Genomic DNA, 25132 nt, shown 5'->3' with positions numbered 1-25132 from the left:
GTGAGATCAAAAGTATCTTAGGAGGCCTTGACCGCTTCATATTAGTGCAATACCTCTCCAGACTAAAGAGAGCATCACGTACACTGCTAGAAAGCTTTTGTGTATGGTCAGTGTCAACCACTATTTCATCAAAAAGGAAAATGGGAGAGGAAGAGACCACTTAGACAAGGGCACTTACAGACCCCAGCAGAAAGGACTTACAGACTCAAAATACTAACTCTAGATAGAAACTTCAAAGGCAATTCTACAAGAACAAGAGCACCTCCTTGTCTGTGGGAAGAAACATGAACTTGAAAATCTTATTTACTTCTCTTGTAGTTGCACTCTGTGTCCCCAGTTCAAGGATTTCACATAATTCTGAACACCTTGTGCCATCACAGACCTGTTGTAAAACAAGAAACTGAACATGAAGTTATCATATTACAAATTCATGTTATGCAATACAAAGATAAAGGCAATTGCTGAAAATGAGGAATGAACCACAGTATTTTTTGTTGTAAAAGCAACATAATTTCTGTCCCAAGAACCCAGTAACTAGTTCTGTTTTTTAAACAAGTACCAGACTAAAATTTCACATACAATATTCACTTCCTTAACTGTCACATAATAAACACCAACTGGGAAAAGGTTATTGCTATGCATTTGCAGCACATAGGAGTAGAGATGGGTAACAGTCTTTACCAGGTGTGATGAACAGGTTGGGATATATTCCAGCCAAAGTGTCGGGCGTCTTTAAGGGCACTCCCTAAAAGGGCTGCTTGATGCATAAGCTTTTTAGGAATGCAGCCAACATTTACACAAGTTCCACCAAGTCCCCATGTGGTTCCTTGGGAAAAAAAAAAGAAAGGGAAAAAAAAAAAAGTAAATGCATCAGTTTAGTACAACAATGTAGTAGGGCACATGGAAGGTAAAAATTTCCATAACAACACAGTTTACTGTCTCCTACAGATCAGTTTCTAACTTTCTTTGTGCTCATTTGTTTGATAAAAAGCATCTCTGTACATTTTTCTTCTAAAATTCAAAGCATCTCAAGATTTTTCTCAAAGCTCACAAGATTCAGTAACTAAACATTTACATTTGCAGATCTCATTTTATGGTACATGGTACACAAGGAGTAATTTTGAGAAATTACACAATTTGTAATTTTGAGAAATTGTAAATAACATTTTGACAGAGGGAATATTCTCACTTAAATAAGTCTAAAGTCTACTATAAATGATGGCATCAAGCACTGCTAACAAGCTTAACGTGCAGGGGAGCAGGCACAGCTGGTTCATCTTGGAAAGAAGGAGCCACGCACAAGCTGGCCTTAGGGACTTTTGCTCCAAGCAAAACAAGCAGTGTGGCTTTGGCCACTGCTGTCTGGAGAAACCTGCTCACCTGAACAACTGAATTATATGCATTTCCAATTATTACACTGGTATTTTTCTTCCATACCTTGTAGGGAAGGTTCAACATAATCCAGAACAGCCACTTTTCTTCCAAACTGAGCAGCTTTCAACAAAGAAGCAAGGTAAGGTATTTAGACAAAGGAGAAATACACAAACATTTTTAGTAGCACAGATATAGATAAAATACAGGAGATGACAGGCTGGTGTTTTTTCCTGTCTAACTCAAGATACCAGACCAGGGACCCAACCTGCGTATGTCATCAGCAAATTCTCTGGAAGATGCTTAGTAACCCAGACTGGGGCCTCCAGCTTCCACTGACCCTAAAAATGCAATTTGACCTCAAATGAGATGTTTAAGAACACTGTGGATTGTCGAACATGTTACCCTGAGACACAAAGACGCAAGGTTCTCTACAGCAGCTAATTCTTGGAAACAGTCTGAAGAGACTGTTGTTTTAACACATAAATGAGAAATGGTATTTTAAAAAAAAACAATATCTATGGAGGTACTCTGAATAATTTTACAACAGTGAAATGAAAGCTTATGAGTTTTTTCCATAACAAAAGAAGAAATATTTTTTAAAAGGTTAAAAGAAAAGCTAAACAAAATCCCAACACCTGGGGGTGTTAATCAATTTGCAGATTAACCATATGGAACAAAGTTAATGATTAATGTGCAGGTACTGGACCATACTACTCTTCTTAAAAAGCTGTAAGATTAGCAGTAACACTTCCCTTAGTCTCCTCATAGCCCACTGAAGTTAAACCAAAACTTCCGTTAGTTATTTATGCATACAAACCTTCCTTTGCACAAGCAAGGCCTCCAGACCCTCCACCAATGACCAGAAGATCATAGTCATTCTTTCCTGTGAAGACGACGTGAAATAGAGAAGGAATAGAAACAGAACAGAAGACGGGAGAGGTATGTAAGAAGGACAGTATCAGAGTACGCCTATTTTTGCAATTGATTATTGCTGATTTGGGTTTTGCTCACTTTACTCTAGCGCCGTGGTTTGTTCATTAAACGATCTGATTTTGTGAATGAAATACAGAAAACAAAGCACTGCAAACGAAGTGAGAAAATAATTAAATTTTTACACGAAGTCCCAAGAGGCTCATAATCAATGCAACTGAAATCCAGCACAGGTCTCTGACTCGGCATTACAGCAACAAGTTCCACATAGATATTTTTCCGCGGGACCACCTTAGAAAAGGACTCAAAGCTTTGTAAGCCGTGTGTGCCCTGCCGGGGCGTGGGGTGCGGTCAGAGGGAAGCTGGCCCCTGCTGCCACCTCGGCTGAGACCAGCTTCGGCACAAACCCGCCCCAGCTCCCGGCGCGGTGTGAGGCGGCGGGAGCGGCCGCAGGTGAGCGATGACTCCTTCCAGTGAGGGCACAGGGTCGTTGCTGCTTTCGGAGCCGTCACGGGCAGGGCGGGCACCGAGCCCGCGCAGCATCCGAGCCCTGGCGGGGGGGCTTCCCCGGCAGCGCCGAGCGGGCGGGGAGGGCCGCGACCCCTGGCGCTAATTGCGCAGGGAAGGGTTGGCTGCCTCTGGGGCAGCCCCAGCCCCACTGCGGAGTCCCTACCCCGCTGCACCGTCCCCTGAGCCCGGAGCTCCCTCAGCACCCCAGGGCCGAGGGATAGGCTCTGCAGGAGCACCGAGCACGGCGGTGGCTTCTAGAGCCCTCACGGATGGAGGTGGCCGCCGCCCGCTCCGCCTCGGGATAGAGCGGAGAGGCGGCCCGATCCCCACAGCAGCCGCTCGAGTCCGGCATCTGCGGGTGGTGGGAAAGGCTCGGGGAACCTTCCCCGGGCGCTTTGGCCGTCGGAAGGCGCGGACAGCAGCTTCCCACGGGGAGCGGCGAAGGCGCAGCCGCTGCCGAACCCGAGCCCCGCGGGTACCGCGTACCTGAGAGCGCTCGGAGCGTACGGCACAGCCCCGACACTACCGGGAGACGCGGCCGCCGCCACAGCGCCGCCATGCTGTACGGCAGAAGGCCCCGCGCCCGCCAGGACCCTGCGGGGTGGCCGCGCAGCGCCTAAACGGAGGGCAGCGGGGCCCTGTGGGGATCCGCGCGGGAGCCGCCTGAGGGGACCTCTTGGCGCGGAGCCCGCACGGAGCTGGAGGAGGCGGACACAGGCTGTGGTGCTGCTGAATCACACACAGCGGCACAGAATCGTTAGGGCTGAAAGACACCCCGTACAAAGCAGGGCCACCTGGAGTGGGTGGAATGGTGGTTTGGAATGTCTCCAGAGAGGAAGACAGCACGACCTCCCTGGGCAGCTGTTCCAGGGCTCTGACACCGCCAACATAAAGTTTTTCCTCATTCAGAGCTGCTGGCTTGGCCTTCACTGAAGCTCAGTACTTGCCTGCCTGCTGCCGTAGGTAGTGTGTTATACGTGTTAAATACCACCACAGCCAAAACAGAGTTTGGGACAAGAGAATCGGATGCTTTTTCTACAGAAACAAAAAGGTTTTAGGCAGTCGTGGTTCAGGCTCTGGAGCGAGGGCAGCTCACAAGGGGGCAGCATCCAATCATTTTGTTTCAGAAAACATCAATCTTCTGGTCCACAGCTGAGGAGAAATGGCAGGAAATTAAAATACTCCGAAGAAAGTTTTAGAGAATTCACCTCCAGTGTAGCCTCAATATTTTTGTTCATCCCGTTGTTGTAGGTAATAAACGAATCAAACCGAATTAAAGGTTAAATTGGCAAATTTTATTTTCGCGACCGAAAATACGGTCCTGGAAAGCCACAACCGGAAAAAAAAACAACACCGAGCCCGGGCTCGGAATTGGGTGAACACACGATGTTACCCAGCCTCTATCGCACTGGGTTCCCCTGGTGTTCACATCACCGTCTTGGTTGGCCTCTTTTTTATACTGTTTTTCATAGCCTGGAGCGGGACAGTCCTTTGTTTCTTTCAAGTTCAGCTCTGGTGTCCACACAAGACAAAGTCCTTCCTGCTCCTTGACGAGATTTTGTGTCCGTTGTGTATTGCTTTTAGGTGGTTGATTTCATCTTTACGGGAACCAGAGTCGGGGAATGCAGTCCTGGTGATGGGTTTCTCGGGAAATGCTGCTCTCCTGTGAGTTTCCAGGCTTCCCCAGGAGATAGGTGCTTATCGGTAGCAGTCCGGCTAATTTACCTAGTTCTGAGGCAATCACTGCCGTTACCTGTGGCTCGTTTATTTTGCAGACTTATTTTATACAAAACATGAATTACAATATGGTATATATATATATATCACACCATTAATGTTTGAAAATACATGAAACAGGAATTATTATCACGTTGGTAAGTGGATTGATGACTTTTTTCCAGTATCATTGCCATTAAGCTCCCCCCCCACACCCCCAAATGCAAGAAAACCAAAGGCAAACACCCTGTTATCACTAGAAATAGTTACCCTCTGCAACAGCAGTAGAAATAATGCCTAGAGCATACTGAGAGGCCTTTGAATTAATACTCGAGCATATTCAGATATAATCTTCAGATATAATTCAGCATATAGTATATGCTTTTCAAGGTACATGCATGCAAAGTTGTTTTTGCTTTTCATATTAGCCACCATTCTGGGTTGAATCAGGCCGTGTTGAGCATGTGCTTTTCACACAGATTTATTTCAGACATGTAGGATCAAGGGTAGAATTAATTCTCCCTGAACACAAAACAAGTTTATGTGAAGAGATGTCCCTGCAGCATTTTGGTATTCTGCTAATAAGGAAAGGCCTTAAATGTGGCAAAACAAAGTGAAACTATATTGAACCAAATTAAAGGAATGTGAGGGTTGGTTTCTTCTGCAGTGTCTCAAGTGAAAGGATGAGAGGAAATGACCTTAAAATGCAAACGGAGGTGCAGATTAGAAAATACAGCTGGTGCTGTGTGACTGTGTGATGCTGGGGTGTCTCCCCAGCCCTGTGGCTGTATCCCACAGCTCTGCATAAAGCACAGTGCAGTTCCACAGGCTTTCCCATCAGGACCGCAAGCTTCAGAAGAAAGTCCAAAATCTGCGCTGTGCTATTCCACTTTTCCTTGCTCATCTCACAGGCTTGATCCTTGAGAGTGATAGAGACAAATAGCATCAAGGAAAAGTGGGTTGTGCTGATGGTGACAGTATCAGTGAGAGCAGCAGCCCCTGGTATTTCCTTCAGTCAGCACTGAGCAGGTGTGTCTGTGGTGCGCTCCAAAACTCGTTTCCAGGGACTGCAGACAGATACTGGTTATCAAATGCGTTTTTTACTGTATCTTTGGCTCAGCTCATGCGGCTTTCTACTCTTATTTTAATTCTTTTGTGGTTAGCATTATGTTGATTAGAAATTAATGATACACAATATAATTAATATAATATAATATAATATAATATAATATAATATAATATAATATAATATAATATAATATAATATAATATAATATAATATAATATAATATAATATAATATAATATAATATAATATAATATACATTCTATTATCAGGAATCATTTAGATAAAGCCTTGTGTTTCTGCAGTGAAATCATATACTTCCAAAACAGAGATTTAAAAAAGTCTTCCAAGATAGCTATCAGACTTAGCATCATATTTCCAGTGAATTTGGTCATTTGTAGCTAGTTATATTTAAAGTCATAAATCATTAGTTGTGGTTTGGTTTATTTACAGGGGTAGATGTTTATTAAATATACTTTAAAAAGTGTGGTATTAAAAGGGTAAAGGAGACAGTCTGTATTGGAAATGTACATAAATCCATTCAACAAGAAAAGGTGCTTTGTAAGTAATGAATTGGTTTTAGCAGGCAAACTCCTTTTGAGTTTTTTGTAAAGACAGTTTTCAATTCTGTATGTTGTTTCCTTCGTAGGAAATAGATTTTATTACATTTTTCAACAGCGTACTTGAATTCTCCCTCATGAAGAGACCAGGACCAAATTTTTCTAACAAACATTTTTGAAATGTTGACTTTTCAAGCACATCTTCTTGTCTTTCCTGTTTTTCTGGTGTAGTTTCCTTCATGTCTTATATTCGCAGATCAGCAACCAGGAAGGGTGGGGAGAAGAAGAGAGGTGTCAGGTAGATACTGTTTTTGGAAGTCATCACTTTGTGTCCTTTTTAGTGGGTGGGGTGGGAAATCGATTCTCTCAGAGGTTGCATTTTGTGGTATGACCTAATGAATGATTTACAGAAGTGTCAGTGAACTCTACTGGATCACTGGCTGAACTAAGCTGCCTCTGCATGAGGTAGGACCTTTTCATTTCTTACCATCTCTCTCTTTTAAAGATTATTTAAGAGTTATTTTCAGAAGTTTGTCTCAGAGGAGGACTCATTCAGAATTTAATCTATGTACTTTTATTCCTTCCTTCCTTAACCTAGATAGAACTTCTGTTCATAGTTTGTCCTGAACAAGTAATTGATTGCAAGTAAGGGAAAAAACCAGCAGAAACAGATGAAGCTTCAGGTAACACAAGTTCTTTATTCAAATGCTTCAGCACATATTGCTAAAAAACGTGAGGGTAGAAGAGAGAGAAATGTGGTAGGCTTAATTACTTCAAAGTTTTTGTGAGGAGTTATAAAGTCTTTGAAAGCTGAAGGGTTTTTTCAATCTGCCTGATAATCTTTTAAGAAGCACTGTAAACAGTCTAACTGCTTGTATTATCTGTTCAAATTTAGAGTACAACTTTTAGAGTATAACCTTTCTTCTCTTTTAGCTGTTTCCAGTTTTAGTTATCAGGCAGTTTCCTGATTCAGACATGAGTGGTGCTTCCTTTCCTCAAAATTCCTCTTTTGCGGTGTTTCTCAGCATGCGAGACTAATTTGACTGTGGAAAACAGCAAATTCCCATAAAAGAAAATCCCTCCTGCTATTTTGAAAATGCAAGCTCAAAAGAATTTTCTTCCACTCAGTGTTTCACATGATCTGTGGGATTTATGATAATGTGCTAGCTCTCCTGTCTCCCTTTGTTTTGGCTTTTAAAAACCAGTCTTTGTCAGGGATTATTAGAAGAAGGGAATGCCATTTGTTGTTATGCCAGGCATGGATTTAGGGGGAAAAGCTCTAGCTCCGTGCTATGCACAGCAAGTGGGAATGGCCCTGCCACGCTGCATCATGTGATTGCAGCTGGGGGCTCTGTCCATGAGCAAGTCTGCTCAAGTTTGTGCAGCCAGATCAGAGCAAACGTGGTGACTGTCAGGGTGAGTCAGCCTGAACCAGCTAGTTATCCTGAGCTGCTGCCATTCATGTGATGTTGCTCCCAGGCTAATACATCCTGGTTCTACACTTTACCATAGATGTGCCCTGTGAATCCAGTACCTGATAGATATTCTGAAGTACTAAACCTGTGTTTTAAGGTCTTGGCCCTACACCAATACATTTGTAGCTCTCTGCAGTTCTCTAACCTGGATGTATTAATATCAGGGTGGATATTTAGTGTCTAGACAAGGATAAATCATATGGATAATATATAAATTTGTGCACTCTGGAGTTTGTAGTATTGTTAGTACATTAGTAAAAACCTGCAAAAATATCCATACTTATATAAGACCATGTGTTGGGCAAACAGGTAGGTTAGAGAGGCATAAACCAATGTCTATCAGGCTGCCAAAGAAACTTCTCTTGGGGAAGAAAATACCCCATAACATATTACAAAATTTCAACTTTCTATTAACTTGAAAGCAATTTATGGACATTATCACACAGTTTGGTGGCTTAACTAACTGAACTCCAGCTTTGTCTAAGTTGCAGTTATTGCCATTCGCCATTTTTACTTGTGTAATGAAATATGTAGACAACAGCAAGGGTTACTTGCAGGCGTAGCTTTTATCACACAAGTAAACAGCTGTGGGCAGGCAGAAGCAAGTTTGCTCCTCCCATGCTTGAGCCTGAAGAATATAATTCAGCTCTAAGTTATAAAACTTTTAGAAGTGTTGTCATGGGATATTGCTCAATCTGGGAAGTCTTGGCACTAAATTATGCTGCTAAGCAGAAGCTGGGCTGACACCACCCACAACTAGCTGTAGTTAATTGCAAGGACTTCTCCAAAGAGCAGCTGTATACTTTCACAAGGTCAGTGCTTAGAGTAAATTTTACTGTTTAAAACTCTTTTCTCCACAGCCCAGCAGTAAAAAAAAAAATCTCTGCTAATTTGAATTGTGGGAGGCATCAGGGATCGTGCAGACACAACCAGCTTTTGACCGGACAGGAAATTACTGTCAGTGAAGCTGGATGCAGTATTGCTTACTTCATTCTTTGTTGTGCTTGAAGTCTGGATTATAAGAAAATATTTGTAGTGCTAAAGCTCAGTTATACCTGAAAGGAATAGTTCAAAGTTATTCTGTATTGACATTGAGGACTGTGCTATATTGTAGGGTCTTAGTTATGTTTTGCTTTAGAGCTACTAGAAACATTTCAATCTTCACTCACCTATTTTTCACCACAATTCTTTATTCACTTAATCTGCTTAAAATTATTTGGTTTTCTCTTGTCATGCTCTCAGGTGGTCCCTAATTCTTTCAAGGACCTCCCCTACCACTTGACAAAGCTTGAAATTCTCAGAACTTCAGCTCCTTTTTCTGCCACATTTGGTACAAAGACACTCTTTAGATCTTTAAAAAGTTTCTGGGCTTGAGCTTCAAACACTTGCCAACTACGTCTGAGTTTTGCAGTGAGAATACAGGAGAGAACGATTACCATATTGTGTTTGGGTTTTCTGTTTTCCTTCTGATTTTCTTCTATGGTGCAATTTAATTGCAACTGGATTATGTTGTTCCCACCTTGAAGGAAACAGTGTAGACAGATAAGCTGAGAACAAGGTTTGTTAGAATAAGCCACCTCTTTTTTTCTTAGAGCTGTTTGTAGCAGAATGTTTTTCCAGCTAGAAGCCACAGAAATTCACATGTGCTATTTATAATGTATTGATTGCAGCTCCTCCTGTAGTTGTATTTAGCCATTTGCTATACATACCTCGCCTGCCTCCAGCAGCACTCTATATTTAACCGCATGCCTAGGTCTTTTTCCAACCAATTCTGCTCTGGCTGTAGCATGCCACGTCTGAACTGAAGAAAGAATTAAATCCCTTGGGCCAAATTCTTTCCTGAAGTTGCTTGATTGAACACATAGCATTTACACTGAGCACAGATTTGGCTCATACCTGACTTTGTCAGCACTCACTGTGCTGTAACTAAGTAACAGAGCACTGTCGTTAGGGGACAGATGAATAGCTTTCTCTATGGTTATTAGAGCACTGAGCACCTTTAAGAAGTGCAGAATCTGTGAAAGGAGGAGTTGGGGGAAAGGACATCGCTCCTTTTAGAGTCTGTGTAACAGAACTGATAAGCTATTCCTGTGATGTGATCGAATGTGACTGAATACTGCAGGCTCTTGGACTCTTATTCTGTAAAATCCACAGGAAAGCAGCACAGGAAAAGATCGGAGGGAACAGCTTCTGCTGTACTAAGAAAGGTACATATTTATATTTTCTTATTTGTCAGGCTTGACATGATGTGGTATCTTAGATAATGTCACTATTTTAAACAGTGGTGCTTATGAAAGAAGTGGTGTTTTCCACATTCTGACTGGCACTCATTGTCAAGAAGCCAGTCCGTGGGCAGCAACAGCTTTCACAGAGAAAGAGTAGGACATATTTGTGTGTAATGCATTTGTACTGTATTGTAAATCCTGACAGCTGAAAGAAGTGAGATGAGATAACCCTGACTAAATTGAAAATTTAATTTATGGCTATAAGTATGCTGGAATTTGGTATTCATTTGTATTCAAGAAAACGCTGAATGCAAGTCAAGCTTCAGTTCAGTCACATTTAGCTGAATAACTGCTTTTATAAATGTTTTGCTGCAGATGTATTTTATGGAGGTTTTCATTCTCAAGAGGGAGTTCTGCTACTCTAAAATATCTCTGAAGAAGAGACAAAAAGCCAGTACTTTCACTTTTGCATTTTACAAAATGTACTTTTGTGTTTTTGTACTTTTGCTAGCCCTGTTTGTGCTTATAGATTATCCTTCTGATGTCCATAATTGGTATTTTTAACTTTATGTCTTTTACAAACAAACTCATGTTTACCAATACTGTATCATCCATGTCATACTGACAAACTCTGTAAACAACCTTAAACAACCTTTATTTTGTCTCTGCACTTCTACTTACTCAGTCATGGACTTCTCCAACAAAGCCCTTAGATTCAGAACCATATGAATTTGCACAGCCTTGAAGTATTGAAAGAGGAAAGAAAAGCTTCCTGATTTACAGCTTTAGTTTGCATTAATGAGAAAAGAGTTTGATCAAATTAACAGTGCAAGCAACATACTTGCCACCCAAGTTCAGAAATATTTCTCAGCAGTCTGGTACCCAGTTTTCATCTGCCAGTCTCATACTGTTGTCTTTCAGCATTCCTTCAGGATCACTGGAATTAAAAGTGACTGGGAATTTTTTGAAAAAACATAATTTTGGCAGCAGTCCTTCAAAACAGATCTTAATGTGTGAGGCCATTCTAAAGCTCTCTCAGAAAGCAATTTCTCACCAGAGACCCTCTATACCCACTCCAGGTGCTTTTCTGGGGAGAGCTTTCACTCAGGATTTGAAGCCAATCCCTACCCTGCTCTATCTCAGGCTCTCTCTTCCCATACAGTGTTTGGTTACCTGGTGTGCTGTGGTGAATCCGACCTTGCCTGGCATGTTAGAGTTGCTAATTTTCATAGAAATAAGTCATCATTTCAGCAGAGATTTCCTCCCTAACCCTTCAGATCCCTCAGTGGGTGTCCTCACTACCAGGTTTCAGTTGTGCACTCCCCCCAGCCTGAAGAGCAGCCTGTGGACAGACAGCAGAAGGCTGTGCTGGGAGAGAGACGGATTTACGGTAGATTAGCTGGTAGCCTTGGAAGCAGGGCAGGAGCATGAAGTGGGGATTTGGGACACCAAGGATTCAGCCCTGTGATATAAGGAAGAGACTGTGAAGTAGGTCTGTCCTGAGGACAGTTAAGTCATTTGGTCTTTCCTCTTCCAGCTCTTTCTCCCTACCTCCATTTGGGGCAAAAATCATTCAATAACAGCTTAATTTTTCCTCCTGGGGAATATGAAAATCTCAGCTTAGAAAACTTTTCACAGACCAGCTCCTAATGTGCTGTCAGGGCAGTGCACTTTCTACTTTTGTCAGTCCACTGCCTCCCTGGTAGGATTTGTACAGTTCTGCTGAGCCACCCTTACCACTGGTCTTAAACACTGGTACAAACAGTGCAAACACATCTGGAGTGCTCCAGTAGGCATAAGGACTGTCAGAAACAAGCACTTCCTAGGGGTACCTGAAAGGGTTGTATTCCTGATAAGCTGTCTTTGCTTAAGGCCTGGTAAAGTGAATTTCTTATCCTTAAAGAATTCTCTTGCCCCAGACTCTGGCTTTAATCATGCAGTGTGCTCACTAGGTCAGGCTGGATTATGTTGCTACAAATTCCTGTGGACCTGCTTGTTGGATGGAGATGAGGCCTCTCTGTGTGGCCAGTTTGTTGTAAACACTGCACTTCTTTATGGGGCACATAACCATTATATAAACCTTCTGCTTTGGGTAATAGCACTGAATACCATCTAGAGAATGGCTACTGGGAAGGGAGTTTTAAGTGGGTAGCAATTATCCTAATTGAAATCTATGTGGGAAGAATAGATTTAAACACCCTTATGAAGCTTATTTGATGGGGCTCCCAAGTAGGCAATAGGCACTTCTCTGTTCTTTTCCTTTCATTCAGTAAGAAGAGACTTGTATTTGTTTTCTTTCAAACTGAGAAGAGGGAAGCAGTCAAGACAAAAGGCTATAGGGGCAGAAAATAATAATCAGGACTTTGCATTTATAGAAGACAGAAATTTTTGTAGTCATGGCAGTGAAGCTAAATTATAGTAATTAAAAAAAATGAGAGGAAAATCTAAATTTCAGGCAAGAAATAGTAAAAAATTATATAAAGTCAGTTCAGATTGTTTTCATGATGTCAGTGGAAAATCTGAATGTCAAACTCCCAGACTAAGTTTCCACTGAAATACAAGCTATTCACATTTGGCAATATGATGATGATGATGATTCTTCATAGAACAGTTGCACTCACTTGAAAATACATAAACAGTAACGAAAGACTAGAAGGTAAAAAGATATTTTTTGACCTTTAAATGTACTAAATTATGAAGCTGTTGAATTGTGTTGCCTACAGCAACAGGATACAATATGTTTGGCAGAAGCTAGTTTAGACGTTCTGACCAAAATACTCTGCCTTTTTTGCTCTGGGAAAACATCAAGAAAAAAAAATGCCACAAAAGAGAGATTGCCTCATTCAAGACAGTGTAGGGCTAAGAGTCAGAAACTCCAGCCCCAGCACAGCACAGATGTTTTTTGGCCTAGTGCAGGACATTGTTAAAATATGTGTAGAAATGTGCTGATTCTTCTGCATAGTTTCCACAATGCCTCATAAACAGCTCATATATCCTTACTAGTTTGCAAGTCCTCTGCATCCTTCAGTGCATCAGTATCTAAAGGCATAATTTCAGCAGAAGCTGAAAAAGGTTGCATGATATAAACTTATCAAGTGCTCCCCATCCACCAGGTTGAGTTAATAAAGTCAAAATTCGATTCTAAACCCTTTATCATCAGAATGTTAAAGTACTGTCTGGATACGTGGAGACTTGTTATGAACTCTAAAACAACCAACCAGTACTTGGCAGCTAGATTAAATGCATGAAAAATTATAGCAAGACTGGATGTACCATCTCTCCTCAAAGGCCTCAATTGTCAGCTGGCTGAAAGCCCTTTAGGAAAGCATTTGAAGCACTGCTTGTCTCCACATTTTCCCAGTTGTTCATAAACTCAAGAATAATAATGTCACATAGGCATTTGCTGTGCAGACAAAACTACTTTGCCTTTCCTCAGGTGTTATCCATACATTCATAGCAGGGACTTTTCTGAAAATATTAATTCAGCTTTACAAAGCCTTGAAAGTTTACACATGTAGCAGTAACTTTTAACTCTTGTGGCAACACAGAGGAAGATAAGACAGCTCATCCAAGGCCAGATCTGAAAAACATTGCCAAAATGAGACTCACAGCTAAGTCCCCTGGCTCAGGGTCACAAAGTTTGTTCTCATTCCAGCCCTGGAGAATAGCAGCCTAGTATAAGTGCTGTCTTTGTACAAAAAGGTAGGGTTTTTTTGTGACAACATTTAGGACTTACTTTTCAGTACAAAGCAAAGCAGTATCAGTTTATCCAAACTGAAATTGTAATGAGAAGCTCTGTAATTAGGCTTAGAAGGATTCACCTTGAGAAATGGTCTATCCAGCAGTTTTCTACCTCACAAGTATTTCAATATCTGTCATCTCTTATTTTTGCATCTTAGGAAATTACATTTTGTTAATTACTCATAATGTAGTGAACTAAGCTTCAGAATAGTTGAATAGTCAAATATGATACTTCTTTAATCCACTAAGTGTGAATTTCATTAAGGTATATGCTTTGGTAAAAACTTAGACCATTTAAAGATGCTTACTTTCACATGCTTATTTTTCTTCTTAATAAAAACCTGTTTTTAGCAGAGGGATGTTGGTTTGGAATCAGATAAACAGTTGCAATCAGTAGTTTACATCACATTTCCATACACCTTCCTCTAACAGTGTTATGAAAACTTTGCACAGTTTTTATGAAACACTGAAAAATATCTCAGTTCAATCTGGTTACTCAGACTTATGTTAAAAATTGATGTTACCAATTGTTCTAATCCTTATTTTTCACATCAGGTAATTGTAAGGGCAATTTTTTTTTTTAGCAGAGGTTGGAAAAATGTACCAGAAGGATTGATAAATAGCATTACTGAAAGATCCTTATTGTAACTTTTGGTGAAATGTCTGGAGTCAGTTGCATAAGAATAAAGAACAGGATGTATTGGTTTGCACTCCATCACGTGGGCAGTTTTATGATTTTAGAGAAACTGAAGATCATATGATAGTAAGGAGATACTGAATCCCCTAACTTAACATCTGTTGGCATAATAACAGATCCCTAAGTCTGAGCTAGTCTCTTGATGTTTCTTTCATAGCCATTGGAATGACTTAGGTGTTTCATCTCCACAGGCAGGTAAGTTGGGGTAGCAGATTTCCCACATTTTGTGTCTGCTTCTTTCTTTGAAAATGTCTTTTTAAATCTTTGTAAACTGAAACAGAGGTACTCCCATTCAAATGCTGATTGTTTGATTCTGGTGCGCATCGGGGAAAACTGCTGAGCTGCATTATCAAGTTATGATTTGGTCTTATGAAACCTGCCAAAATGAGTAAGATTAGATACATAAGAAAATATCTCTGTGCTTCAGAAAGACTCATCAGTAGTTTGACAGGTTTGGGCATGAAATTTTAATATGTTTTCTTTTAAACTCTGTCTTTTCAAAAACAGATGTTCTGATACATGTTATTCATTCTTTCCCATAATGTTGTCCCTCCAGTTTTCTGTTTATTCCCTTGCTGAATTTTTCATTTGCCTACTGTTTTCCACTTCAAGTTTCAGCTTTCAAAGAGAAGGCTCCCTTTATTATGGTGTTTCTAAAGCACAGAAGAGGTTGCAGTACTAACCTGTGTATTTGGAACCTCAGTATAAGCATTAAATAATAGGAGTGGCTGCCTTGTAATAAGTGGTTATCGGAAACTTGACTGTATGCAAGCTCAGTTTTATTGCATACTTAATGAATCTCATGAATCCACATTAAAGCTAAAACTACTGTTGCATTTTCTAAAACTGTCATAACATGACTGTCTCCTAGGTAGTGGTAGTTTTAAATTGGTTGAATTACACACTTAATTTTCATATCAAATATTTTCCAGCTAAGAATATGAAAGCAATTACCTATTTTGTTGCAGATCTTTTTTCCCTCTGGGTGCATGACCATCACCAATGCCTCTTGCTTTTGGCAGACTGCCTTAACAGTCTACTCCTGTCACTAAATTTATTTTCACACCTCAGAAGACAGTTAAGAGGGACAAACTTTGAAACAAATTGTGTTAAAAAGAAGAAAAGAAACCCAAGATATGTCCATTTCTCTCTTTTTAGAAGGTACCTTCTCTGGAAAGTGGTTTTCAGGATAATTGCCTCCTGAAAGTGTTCTCCTAAGAACAACCCATATTGCCAGTTTATGAAGGTGCTGGGGTGTTATACAGAAATATTAATAATAATAAAAAAAACCAGTAGTTGAAAAACATTCATTGAGACCTCAAAAATAAGTGAACTCATCTAGGAATGAAAAATCAGCATGTACTCTGTAGGTTGTTTCTACCTGTGAGCAACCTCTGGGGAGGCTGATGGGCTCTGCTCTTACATGTGGTACCTCTTACGTGTGGTAGCATTCATATGGGATTCAAGTGCAAAGATCTGAGGCACTGTAAAAAATGGATCCCTCTGAGTATTTGATTCAGACAGTCTGAAAAAGAAGTCTCAGCATTCCTGCAGGACAAGGAGCGGGATTAAGTTCGGTTACAGAGGCAATCTCTCCCTGTTTTGAGAAGTCTCATTAAATGGTCTCATATCAATGCTAAGCAACAAAGGAAGAAGGCTGTTCCCTCAAAAATACACTGCCTAGTTCATCCTGCTGCTCCCATCCACTTCTGCTGTCTGGCAGATCTTTGAAGGGCAGCTCCAAACATTCTGGCAGAATCTCATAGTGCTGAAGCAACAGCCTGTGGCAAGGACTGCTCAGAGAATGCCGGAGTATCATCCATTGTAACCAGAGGATTATGTCTGGCAGTGGCCTGCAGTAATTCTGAATGCCAGTAGTCTTCAGTCCTAGAGGGACCTGATTGTGGCTGGACTATAGCCACCAAGTGAGTCATGGGTGTGCAGGGGCACAGTTTCACATGTCCAGAGGCAGGAAGGTCAGAGATCTTCTGGTCTCAGGAAGTGTTTTCTGGGGTCCATCCATTCACTGGAGATCAGAATAATTCTCTCACCTGTGTCAGTAATCCAAATCCATCAACAATGACTATACAATCAACTAGGCCATGAAAGTCAAGTAAAGACCTGTCAAGTGAAGCTAGAGAGATATTTTATTTTAAACTAATGATTTTTTCACAGCCCTATTGAAGTTCTCAGTGGACAGATGTCTGCCAAACATTTTCATGTCAAACATTTCAATATCAAACATTTTAATGTAGAGAAACTAAAAAAAAGCTGAAGTCCCATCTGAAAGGTGCAAGACACTTGGGCCTGGTCAGTAGAACTACTACTGCACAGAGGGAAAGAAGAAAAATTGACATCCATTCATGATCCTGTTGAAGTAATGAAGCAGGCTCTTATTAGCTAGGAAAAAATATTCAGAAGGTCTAAGAAGCAAGATTTTCATGTGCTAATGATGCTAGCAGGCCCTGAAATGAAACATCTCAGGTCAGACTTTGCAAGAAAAGCATTAAGGGTAACTGTTAACATTGGTGACTGCTTAAAAGTAAACCAAAGAGACTTTTGACAGATCCAAACAAATCATACTTGCTCTGCAACTAAGATAAGAGGATGGGTGAACAAAATCAGCTCTACTGTATCTTGAGCATATCTCCATGGAAACTCAGTCATCCTCTGAAGTCAAAATGTGTTCTGCATGGTGATTCAAAATTTAAATGGTGGGATAGATTTTCCCCATGTGTATATGCAAAGTCCCACTACAGAATGAAGCTCAGACCATGCATAAAAATTAGGATTTTTCTGGGATAATATTTGGGGAAACAAAAGAGAGAAGCAAAAACAAGTAGGAAGAGATTTGGAGGAATGTTATCTCCTAGAACGAGATAATCCCTTTGTTATTGGTCTTAGGTAACCTAGGCAAAAATTTTGAGGATGTTGTAGCTCCAATTGGAGCTAGAACAGATTTGATGCTGGAAGCTTCTCATGCAGTGGCATGCTTGGAGCCAAGACTGAGCAGCTGTGTGGGGGAAGGGACCAGAGCATTAAATAAAGCTACTTGTTGACTGCCTGTAAAATTGGCTTCTAAAGGAAGTGCGACAGAGCACCATCCATTACCAAGTGACACAGAGCCTTTTACAGCTACTCTAGGCACAATCATTATTAAACTCTGTGTGTTCCTGTTCAGTACGGTTGGTTATGGGTTATTTAGCTCAATATTTACAAAAAGGACAGTCCTTTCGTATGCCACCTTAACCCTGGGCTGTTTTTTCTTCCAGATGCTGGAGAGCTCTTCAGTCCCTTTGTCCATTGTCTTCATCCTGCTTTTCATTTTGCTGCTCATTGTGCTGCTCATCAGGAAAAATGGCACTGCTGCCCTTATCTGGAATGAAATAATTCGGGAGAAAGTAACCAATTTCATCATGAATCAGAGCAAAGAACAGAGGATTTTAAATTTTGTGCTGCAGAATGCAGTCCGAGGAGACCCCTGTAGTGTGGTGGACACTATAGACAAATACTGCTCCCAGAAAGAGTGGGCCATGAACGTGGGCAATGAGAAAGGTAATTGAGCAGGGGTCAGCCTCTGAAAAGATCTTTCAAGACTAGCACAGTACAGGACATTTGATTATATTCACATGGCAGATTCCATCTGCTGCTGCTGGAAAAATCCCAACTCACACAGCCTTGTGGTCAGCAGTGTAGTTCTGTGGTGCCTGCTTGTGCAGATGTTTTTGAGGAGGGGTATCCAGTGACATCCAGAAAGTCACAGCACCAAATGTGGGTTTCTGTGTTGTGCACATTGCAAGTGTGTAAGCAGAGCAACTGATGGGAAAAATGTAGGGTTGCATTATGCCTCACTTTATACACAGGGTGCCTTTAAGGTATAATTCATTATGTTTAATACTTTCAGATCCTTAACAATAAGACAGCAAATTGAAAAAAACCCCAAGATTATGTTTAACTATATGAATTTTATGTATGAAAGCATAAATTAGAAGTTTCTGTTGAAGGGAGAAATCCTATCCATGTTATACAGTATCAGACATTGTAACTATTTAGCAAGTAAATAATCTTATTCTTGTCTCCTAAAGAAAAATATGGGAACAAAAACTTTTTTTCATAGCTGCAGGAAAGCAGCAATCTTTTCAAAAAACTATAATGGCAAAATGTTAATATGTTCCCTTATGAATTAGAAACAAAAGTACCTCTTGCTGGGAAGTTTCTGGGGAAATTTGTTTAGTCTGGGATTAACATAGCTAATGAAATACAACTGTAAGCATTGTAATAAAAATGCTCTTCTGACATGGGTACGTAGCTTTTCAGCATACCTGGCTGGGGTGCTTAGGGGCAGAAGTGGGTCATGTCTGAGTAGGAATACTTAAAGCTCTGAACTTTGAACATTTGTGATCAAATTCTTAGTAATTTTACTCTAGTTTTGCTCTGATGGCCTTTTCTCAGATAAGAGCCATCAAAGCTAGTGCATCTTTAGTCCCTGAGATTTCAAGAGTGACTACGTGGCCTCAAGATGCCTCATCATCATCCTCACAAATAACACTCAGAAAAATATCCCTTAATGATCATAGCTTAGTGTAAAATCCCTTCCACTACTTTTTGAGTTTAGTTATCTAGTTTCTAGCCATACAAATAAGAGGAAATTTCTCACAAATAAATCTTACAAATAAATCCTTTTCTTCAAAAGGACTGAATATAGTACACTGTCACTTCTTTTTGGGAATATTTTCTGTTGTTAACAATTGACTAATGTTTTCCATCTCACAAATTAATGCAGTGAAACCAAATATTTTGCAACTTTGTAAGTAGACCTTTCTTTTTTCCTTTAAAGAATAAGAAATAAGAATAAGAATAAGAAATTTTATATCAGACTACAGCATATAACATTAGCAACAAAAATGAGCACTCAAAATCCATGAGTTACATATTTCACAAATATGGCCAGTTTCTACAGTAAGTTCTTGGAAAAAATTACTGTATTTCCCCCTTCTAACATTATAAATTAGTTAATGCAGGGAATTACATAAGGTGTATTCAGTGAATATAAGTTAATTTAGGGAATTCCTTACTCAGAAATGTGTATATTGTGAAACTAAGATTTCTTTTAGTTGAAAGTCTGCACTTGAAAACTTAAAATGTCCATGATTAACTTGATCACAAGCCAGTTTGCAAAGGATACAGTATAAAAATCTGACATCAGCTCTTAATTTTGGAATGTCCTGAGCAACTGAGTACATGGATGTTTAAAGTTTCTTGTCACTAACTTGCTTTTCTGTATAGGAACCAGTTTGATTTTGTCAAAAGGTAATCTTTTCCCATTTAAATCAGGTAAAATTCTAGACAAGACAGTGGAAGAGGTCAATCCATCAGTTGCCCTGGAACTGGGAACCTACTGTGGCTACTCAGCAGTGAGGATTTCTCGGCTACTGAAGGCTGGAGCTCGTCTGCTCACTGTGGAGTTCAACCCAGAATTTGCTGCTATAGCTAAACAGATGATTGAGTTTGCTGGAGTACAAGATAAGGTAAATACCATTTTGTCTGTAACCGCTACAGCAAAACTGGTTAGATTTTGATTTTTTTTTTTTTTCCTTGTACCCATGGGCCTTATAAATTTAACCAGCTCCATGCTTAGTTACAGTGGCTGACCTCTCACAGCAGTTTCACTACATTGCCTTCCAAAAGCCAGAAGAATATTGGGTTTCTCAATATAAACTAAAATGATCAAATTGTTGTCAAGACTGACTACAAAAAACTGAACCATAGTCCAGTTTGTTACAAAAGCTCATAGGAATCAGTTTATTATGTGTAATGGATTTCAAATAAGAAGTATTTAGCCAAATCTAGCTGGTCACACTACCCATGCTTATGTTTTGTGCAGTCAGAGGTGTTTTGACACTCTATAGCTGTTTGAGATGCAGGTGTTTCCCGTTTGTAACCCCTCCAGGATGGGGGATTCATGCCTGAGAAGTGCCTGTCTATTCAGCAGACATCTCACTTCGGTGGAGCTGGAAACACTGGAGGAAGTAAGCCCTTCCTAAGAAGGGACCTTCCAGTGTGTTTCTTAACTTCTTGAAGAGAACTTGAACTACTAGTGACATCTAAAACTTCATTTCCCCATCTGATTTAATCTTCTGATCAGCTATGAGTCATAAACCAGACATTTCCTTACCACTTTCTTCCTCTTCTCACAGTATATGGTTCTTGCCTAACAAAAATCCACGTGCAGCAGCTGCTTTCAGTTTAACAGCAATTACTGCAATAAACCTGTGAGGAAGGTATAACAGTCTCTATCCTGTCTCTTTCCTCTCCTGGCCATATCAATTTTTACATACTGTAGCCTCCATATTTATTCTAGCCTAAACTGTTCTCTGCATTTTTTGCTTCCCTTGAACTACAAGACTCAACTGAGATGTAACTAAAAAAAAAGTAATTAAAAGCACTGTTTTCAACAGGAGACTTCCATTTCCATTTCCAGTAAAGACACACATTTTACAACAAAAACAAAGGTCACTTTTTCTGTTGTTAGTTTAAAAACCAACAAAATCCAAAACACACAAATTCATGTTTTGGAACATAACTGAGTTGATTTGTCAAAAATAAAAAAGTACATTTGACCTAATCCTACCAAATGATTCAACTGACACAATATTGAGCTGTACATGATCCCTGATGTCTGGCTACAATTTAAAATGAGCTGGGAGCATGTGATTTTTCTTAATGGTTCCACAATTCATCAGATGGATTTGTATTTCAGGTAAAACTCCTAGAAGGCCCTTCAGAGGAAATTATCCCCCAGCTGAAAAAAAAATATGAAGTGGATACTCTGGATTTTGTCTTCTTGGACCACTGGAAAGACAGATACACACCAGATACCATCCTGCTTCAGGTCAGTTTGAACAATTCCAGTCTTAAAAGTAAAGTAGCAAATACCCTCATGTCTGTGAGGCCTCTATTCTTTAAGAAGGACCTATGTGATGTAAAATGAAGACTAGCAGCTGAAACAGCAGCCTTACAAGAAAAGAGGATTTGAAGAACCAACACTACATAGCTCAGGACTCAGTGAGTACTGCTGAACCATTCTGTTCCCTGAACATACAGGTGTGCAGTAGAAATCCTACCTGGAGGAATGCATGGCCCGAGTCTTACACTCCCCTAGGAGTGCCTGCATGGTCACCAATCAGAACACTTGGGCCAAAGCCCATCCTGATCCTGGGAGCTGGTGAGACTTGGGACCTGCATATCCCAGCTCCACGTCTCTAATTTCCTCAGTACCCCTTTTTTGCCTGAGTCTATGGTGCCAGCAGAGCCTCTTGATGAAATACCATTTTGGTAACATGGCTAAGGTAGCATGAAGTATGACTTGTCTTGGAGTCTTAACACTCCACCTAATTAATTGGCTGCAAAGCAATGTTAAGAAGAATGCAGACTGCCCTAGCCAGGCACTTCCTAGGGAAATGCTGTCCTACTGTATGTCCAGCCCCAATGGTGGAAAAATTGTGCTTATTTCTTCCCAAGCTGTCTTAATCATTACTATGGGTATTACAAAATAAGTTGGCTGTAACAGCAGTAGGCAGTGGCAGAGGACTTCTGGATAAGAAGGTATTTTCAGGTGTTAAGTAACTGAGATTGACAACATCTATACCTATCAGTACAGCAAATACAGATACTCTCCTGTCTAATAAAATGTTCTACAGCTGCCTGTTTTTATGAAGTGCCATTTTCTAATGATTTTCTTCACAAATAAATCCACATTTTTGAGCCTGCCTCTTAAACTGAGAACCTGCCAAATACTTCCTGACCCCTGCTTGAGGACTAAAGCATTATTTTCTGACCCAGGCCCCCTGGTTTTTTAGTTTTAAGCACTCTCCTCCAGAAAGCTGTTTGTAAAGGGAATTTGTTTGGGGTTATGAAAAGCTAGTATTGAATTTACACAGCAGTAGCTGAAGAAAATGTTCCCTCCCTACAGTTATTTTGTACTCAGAGAATGCTTTCTTTTAAACTGCCTGTGTAAGGATGACTGAGCTCTTCCCACAGTGCACCCTTATCAGAACTTAGCCTTCACAGCACAGCCAAAACAAACAGATGGTTTAGTACCATGGTAGTGGTAAGTCTGATGTAACTGCGTTAAAAGTTGGAAAGAAAAGTCCATAAAATTAAGAGGAGAGAGACAAAGAAAAGATCCTCAGATTTTCTCAGATGTCACAAACTTTCTAAATTGTCTTTTCGGCAGGTATTGCAGTATGAATAACGAATATGAAGTATGACTATATTCAGATGAAATATGTATCTATTGGAAGTGGTCCAGACAAAAAAGCCACACATAAAGAGCATCTGAAATCCTGATGACCAGTGGAAAATCCAGCATGTTGTCTTTTGCAGGCTTCTGTAAGCTGTGCAATAGAAACAGACTTGAGGGTATTTGACATGTCTCTAAAATAATTTCTACTGTGCTGACTGGTGTTCAGTCCCCAGAGGCAAGAGCAATAAGCTCAACGGCTTCTGCAGGACACTCATCAACAGAAGAGGGAGTGACAAAAAACACCCCATGTTTTGGCTACAGCTACTGCCTGTAACCACAGGATAACAACCAAGCTGATTTAACTACAGACTTTGTTTTAAAACAGCTGGTAAGCCCAGATAAGCAACTTCTTCTGAACAAAGTATACCAGTAAATTTTTAGGTTTATTGAGGATAAACATTGCACTTGAAGTGACTATTCCAAGTTAGTTATGTCTTCTGGAAATTTGTCAGTGGAATCTTCATTGTGCAGAAACCTTGCTTCGTGCCCAGATCCCGAACAAAATGTCAGGAAGTTGTTTACAAGATGAAAGGAAAACAAGCACAGAAAATCTTTCATTCTTTTAGTGATTTTGGAGTTTGACTGAGACTGGCCAAAGCTACTCTCATGCTACTCTCAGGTGGTGTAAAGAGCTACTACAACAGTTTAATGCCATATTAGAAAAGTTTTTAAACATGAGGCATGACAGCCGAAACAAAGCCATCTTACTCTCATATAGATATAGCTGGAAACAAACTGAGGAGCAAACCCCTACCACTTGATTTGTAATTTCAGAATCAGAATCTCTAATGTTCTACTAATAAACAAAAGTCAGCAAATGATCACAAAGGATCCTAGAATTACTCAGCTTCTCCTGTGCCTCTTCAGCCTTCCAGATCTGTACCACAATGGGTTTGTGGATGCAGGCGCTCGAGTAACCTGGTTAACATGGAAGTACGTTACATTCAAGCCAATGTCTGCTTAACCACTACTTTGAAGCCATTTCTTTTCTTTCTAGGAATGCAACTTGCTGAGGAAGGGCTCAGTTCTTCTGGCTGACAATGTAATTTTCCCAGGAGCTCCAGACTTCCTTAACTATGTCCGCAAGAGCCCCCATTTCCAATGCACTAACTACCCATCTCATCTGGAATATATGCAAGTGGAAGATGCTATGGAGAAGGCTGTGTTTTTGGGATAGAGAGAGTCATTAATAATCAACTTTTGTTTCAAATGATGTAAATGCAGAGGCTTTGTTCATGCTTTAAAGGTTTTTTAATTTTTTTTTTTTTTTTTAATATTTTGAAGCCTGTAATTAAACAAGCACTAGTGATCTTTTTAGGTGAGGTAGAAACCAAAATACTGAGTAAGTCAGGTCTATGCCATTTTTCCACATTAACTTGGCAAACCTAAGGTGTTGCACACTGCCTTGCCTTGACCAACACATCAAACAACAGAGCCTGTTGTTTTGAGCTCAACTTGAACAAGCAAAGGTTTGGTTTAGGGTGGAGAAATACACTGCAACTTCTGAAGACCTGTGTCCCCCAGTTAAACTTATTAATCATTAACAACATGCATCCATGTTGCAATAAAAGACCATTTCATGTGCTCTACTTTTGCTAAATTACTGCATGCCTCTTGATGCAGCAAAGGCTCCTATTGTGAGATAAGATACTTCTTTGCACATTTACTACAAAAGTTAATCATCTCTATGTGAGAGAAAAGAGCATACACTGAAAGGAGACAGACCAATGCAGTGATGAGAAAAAACAGAATTTTGAGAACACAAACAAATAAAATTATTAATCTGTCCATGCAGAGGCAGGGAAAACTGAAGTAGTAAACAGATTAAAATAAACACAGTTAACAGGTAACAAAAGGAGGAGACTCTTTCCTAAAGAATACAAAACTACATAATATTTGACCTTGAGAAAATGCTGTTTATCCCCTCATTATTACTGTACATACATAGTGCTTTTTAGGGGCAGGGCAAGCTGCTTACTCTGAAGTGCTGGGTATGTTTAATATGTATAAAATCCAGAGAGAATGGGTTTTAGCAGGTGGGTCCTGCATGCCCTGGTTAACCTCAGTGCTGTTACACCATGTGAATAGTGTGGGTTGTCATTGAGGATTCAAAGCCAAATACAAAGTCTCCAACTCACCTGAATGATGCAGAAATCCAGTGGCGTTTCCTAGCATGTCCTGCTGTGATTATATAAGGCAGCAATGGTCACATTTATAAATAAAAAATAAAAAACAACAGAGCAGGGGCATGAGTTTCATTTTTTTCCAATTCTGTACTGCATGTGAGGCTTTCAGACTTGAAACAGCCACAGGAAGATCCAGCAGTTGAAAATCAAGGATAACCATTTTTGTCTTTCCCAAGCCTGTTACAAGCTTCTTCCTTGTATAGCCCACCTTACCACAGTGGTCCCTCCCCTGGCCTGTGTGCTGCAGAAAATCCACCTCCAGGACATCAGTAAGAAGCACAGGATCATCAAAAAAAAAAAACCAAACAAACTAGAACAGGCTAAGGTGACAGAGTCAGTTTAGAAATG

The 25132-nt window shown here is 40.2% G+C and overlaps 2 protein-coding genes across 12 annotated transcripts in view; one reads left to right on the top strand and one right to left on the bottom strand.

Moving 5' to 3' along the window:
* Positions 1-3403, bottom strand: part of TXNRD2 (thioredoxin reductase 2) — a 31735-nt gene extending 28332 nt beyond the window's left edge. For 2 of the 3 annotated variants that reach the window (XR_008841661.1, XM_056504016.1), the window contains exons 1-5: positions 3301-3395; positions 2192-2257; positions 1438-1494; positions 682-826; positions 308-382 (exon numbers count right to left, since the gene is read on the bottom strand). Coding sequence is in view for 2 of the 3 variants with exons in the window: in XM_056504016.1 (XP_056359991.1) it covers positions 308-382; positions 682-826; positions 1438-1494; positions 2192-2257; positions 3301-3373 (416 nt within the window). In the remaining variant the exon portion in view is untranslated. Of the gene's footprint in view, positions 1-307; positions 383-681; positions 827-1437; positions 1495-2191; positions 2258-3300 lie in introns of all 3 variants that reach the window. The other variant, XM_056504017.1, reaches the window with a different exon arrangement.
* On the top strand, positions 2131-24838 carry COMT (catechol-O-methyltransferase). Of its 9 annotated transcripts, none has more exons than XM_056504038.1 (6): positions 6562-6620; positions 9785-9837; positions 17566-17848; positions 19628-19821; positions 21054-21185; positions 23596-24838. In XM_056504038.1, the coding sequence occupies exons 3-6, from the start codon at positions 17566-17568 to the stop codon at positions 23773-23775; spliced, it is 789 nt and encodes a 262-aa protein (XP_056360013.1). In that variant the 5' UTR covers positions 6562-6620; positions 9785-9837; the 3' UTR covers positions 23776-24838. The 9 variants fall into 9 exon arrangements, with proteins under 9 accessions (XP_056360014.1, XP_056360011.1, XP_056360008.1 ...); XM_056504031.1 differs by lacking the exon at positions 9785-9837 and adding an exon at positions 6754-6838; XM_056504037.1 differs by lacking the exon at positions 6562-6620 and adding an exon at positions 6704-6838.
* Positions 24839-25132: the final 294 nt, after the last annotated feature.

Source organism: Oenanthe melanoleuca, chromosome 15 (genome assembly GCF_029582105.1).
Source record: "Oenanthe melanoleuca isolate GR-GAL-2019-014 chromosome 15, OMel1.0, whole genome shotgun sequence".
NCBI lineage: Eukaryota > Metazoa > Chordata > Aves > Passeriformes > Muscicapidae > Oenanthe > Oenanthe melanoleuca.
This window is presented reverse-complemented; position numbering and strand designations above follow the sequence as displayed.

Bases quoted from the DNA above. Each gene is read 5' to 3' on its own strand.
- COMT (XM_056504031.1), top strand. The intron at 17,849-19,627 runs GTAATTGAGCAG...CATTTAAATCAG, and splicing joins GAACGTGGGCAATGAGAAAG to GTAAAATTCTAGACAAGACA. The intron at 21,186-23,595 runs GTCAGTTTGAAC...TTTTCTTTCTAG, and splicing joins CAGATACCATCCTGCTTCAG to GAATGCAACTTGCTGAGGAA.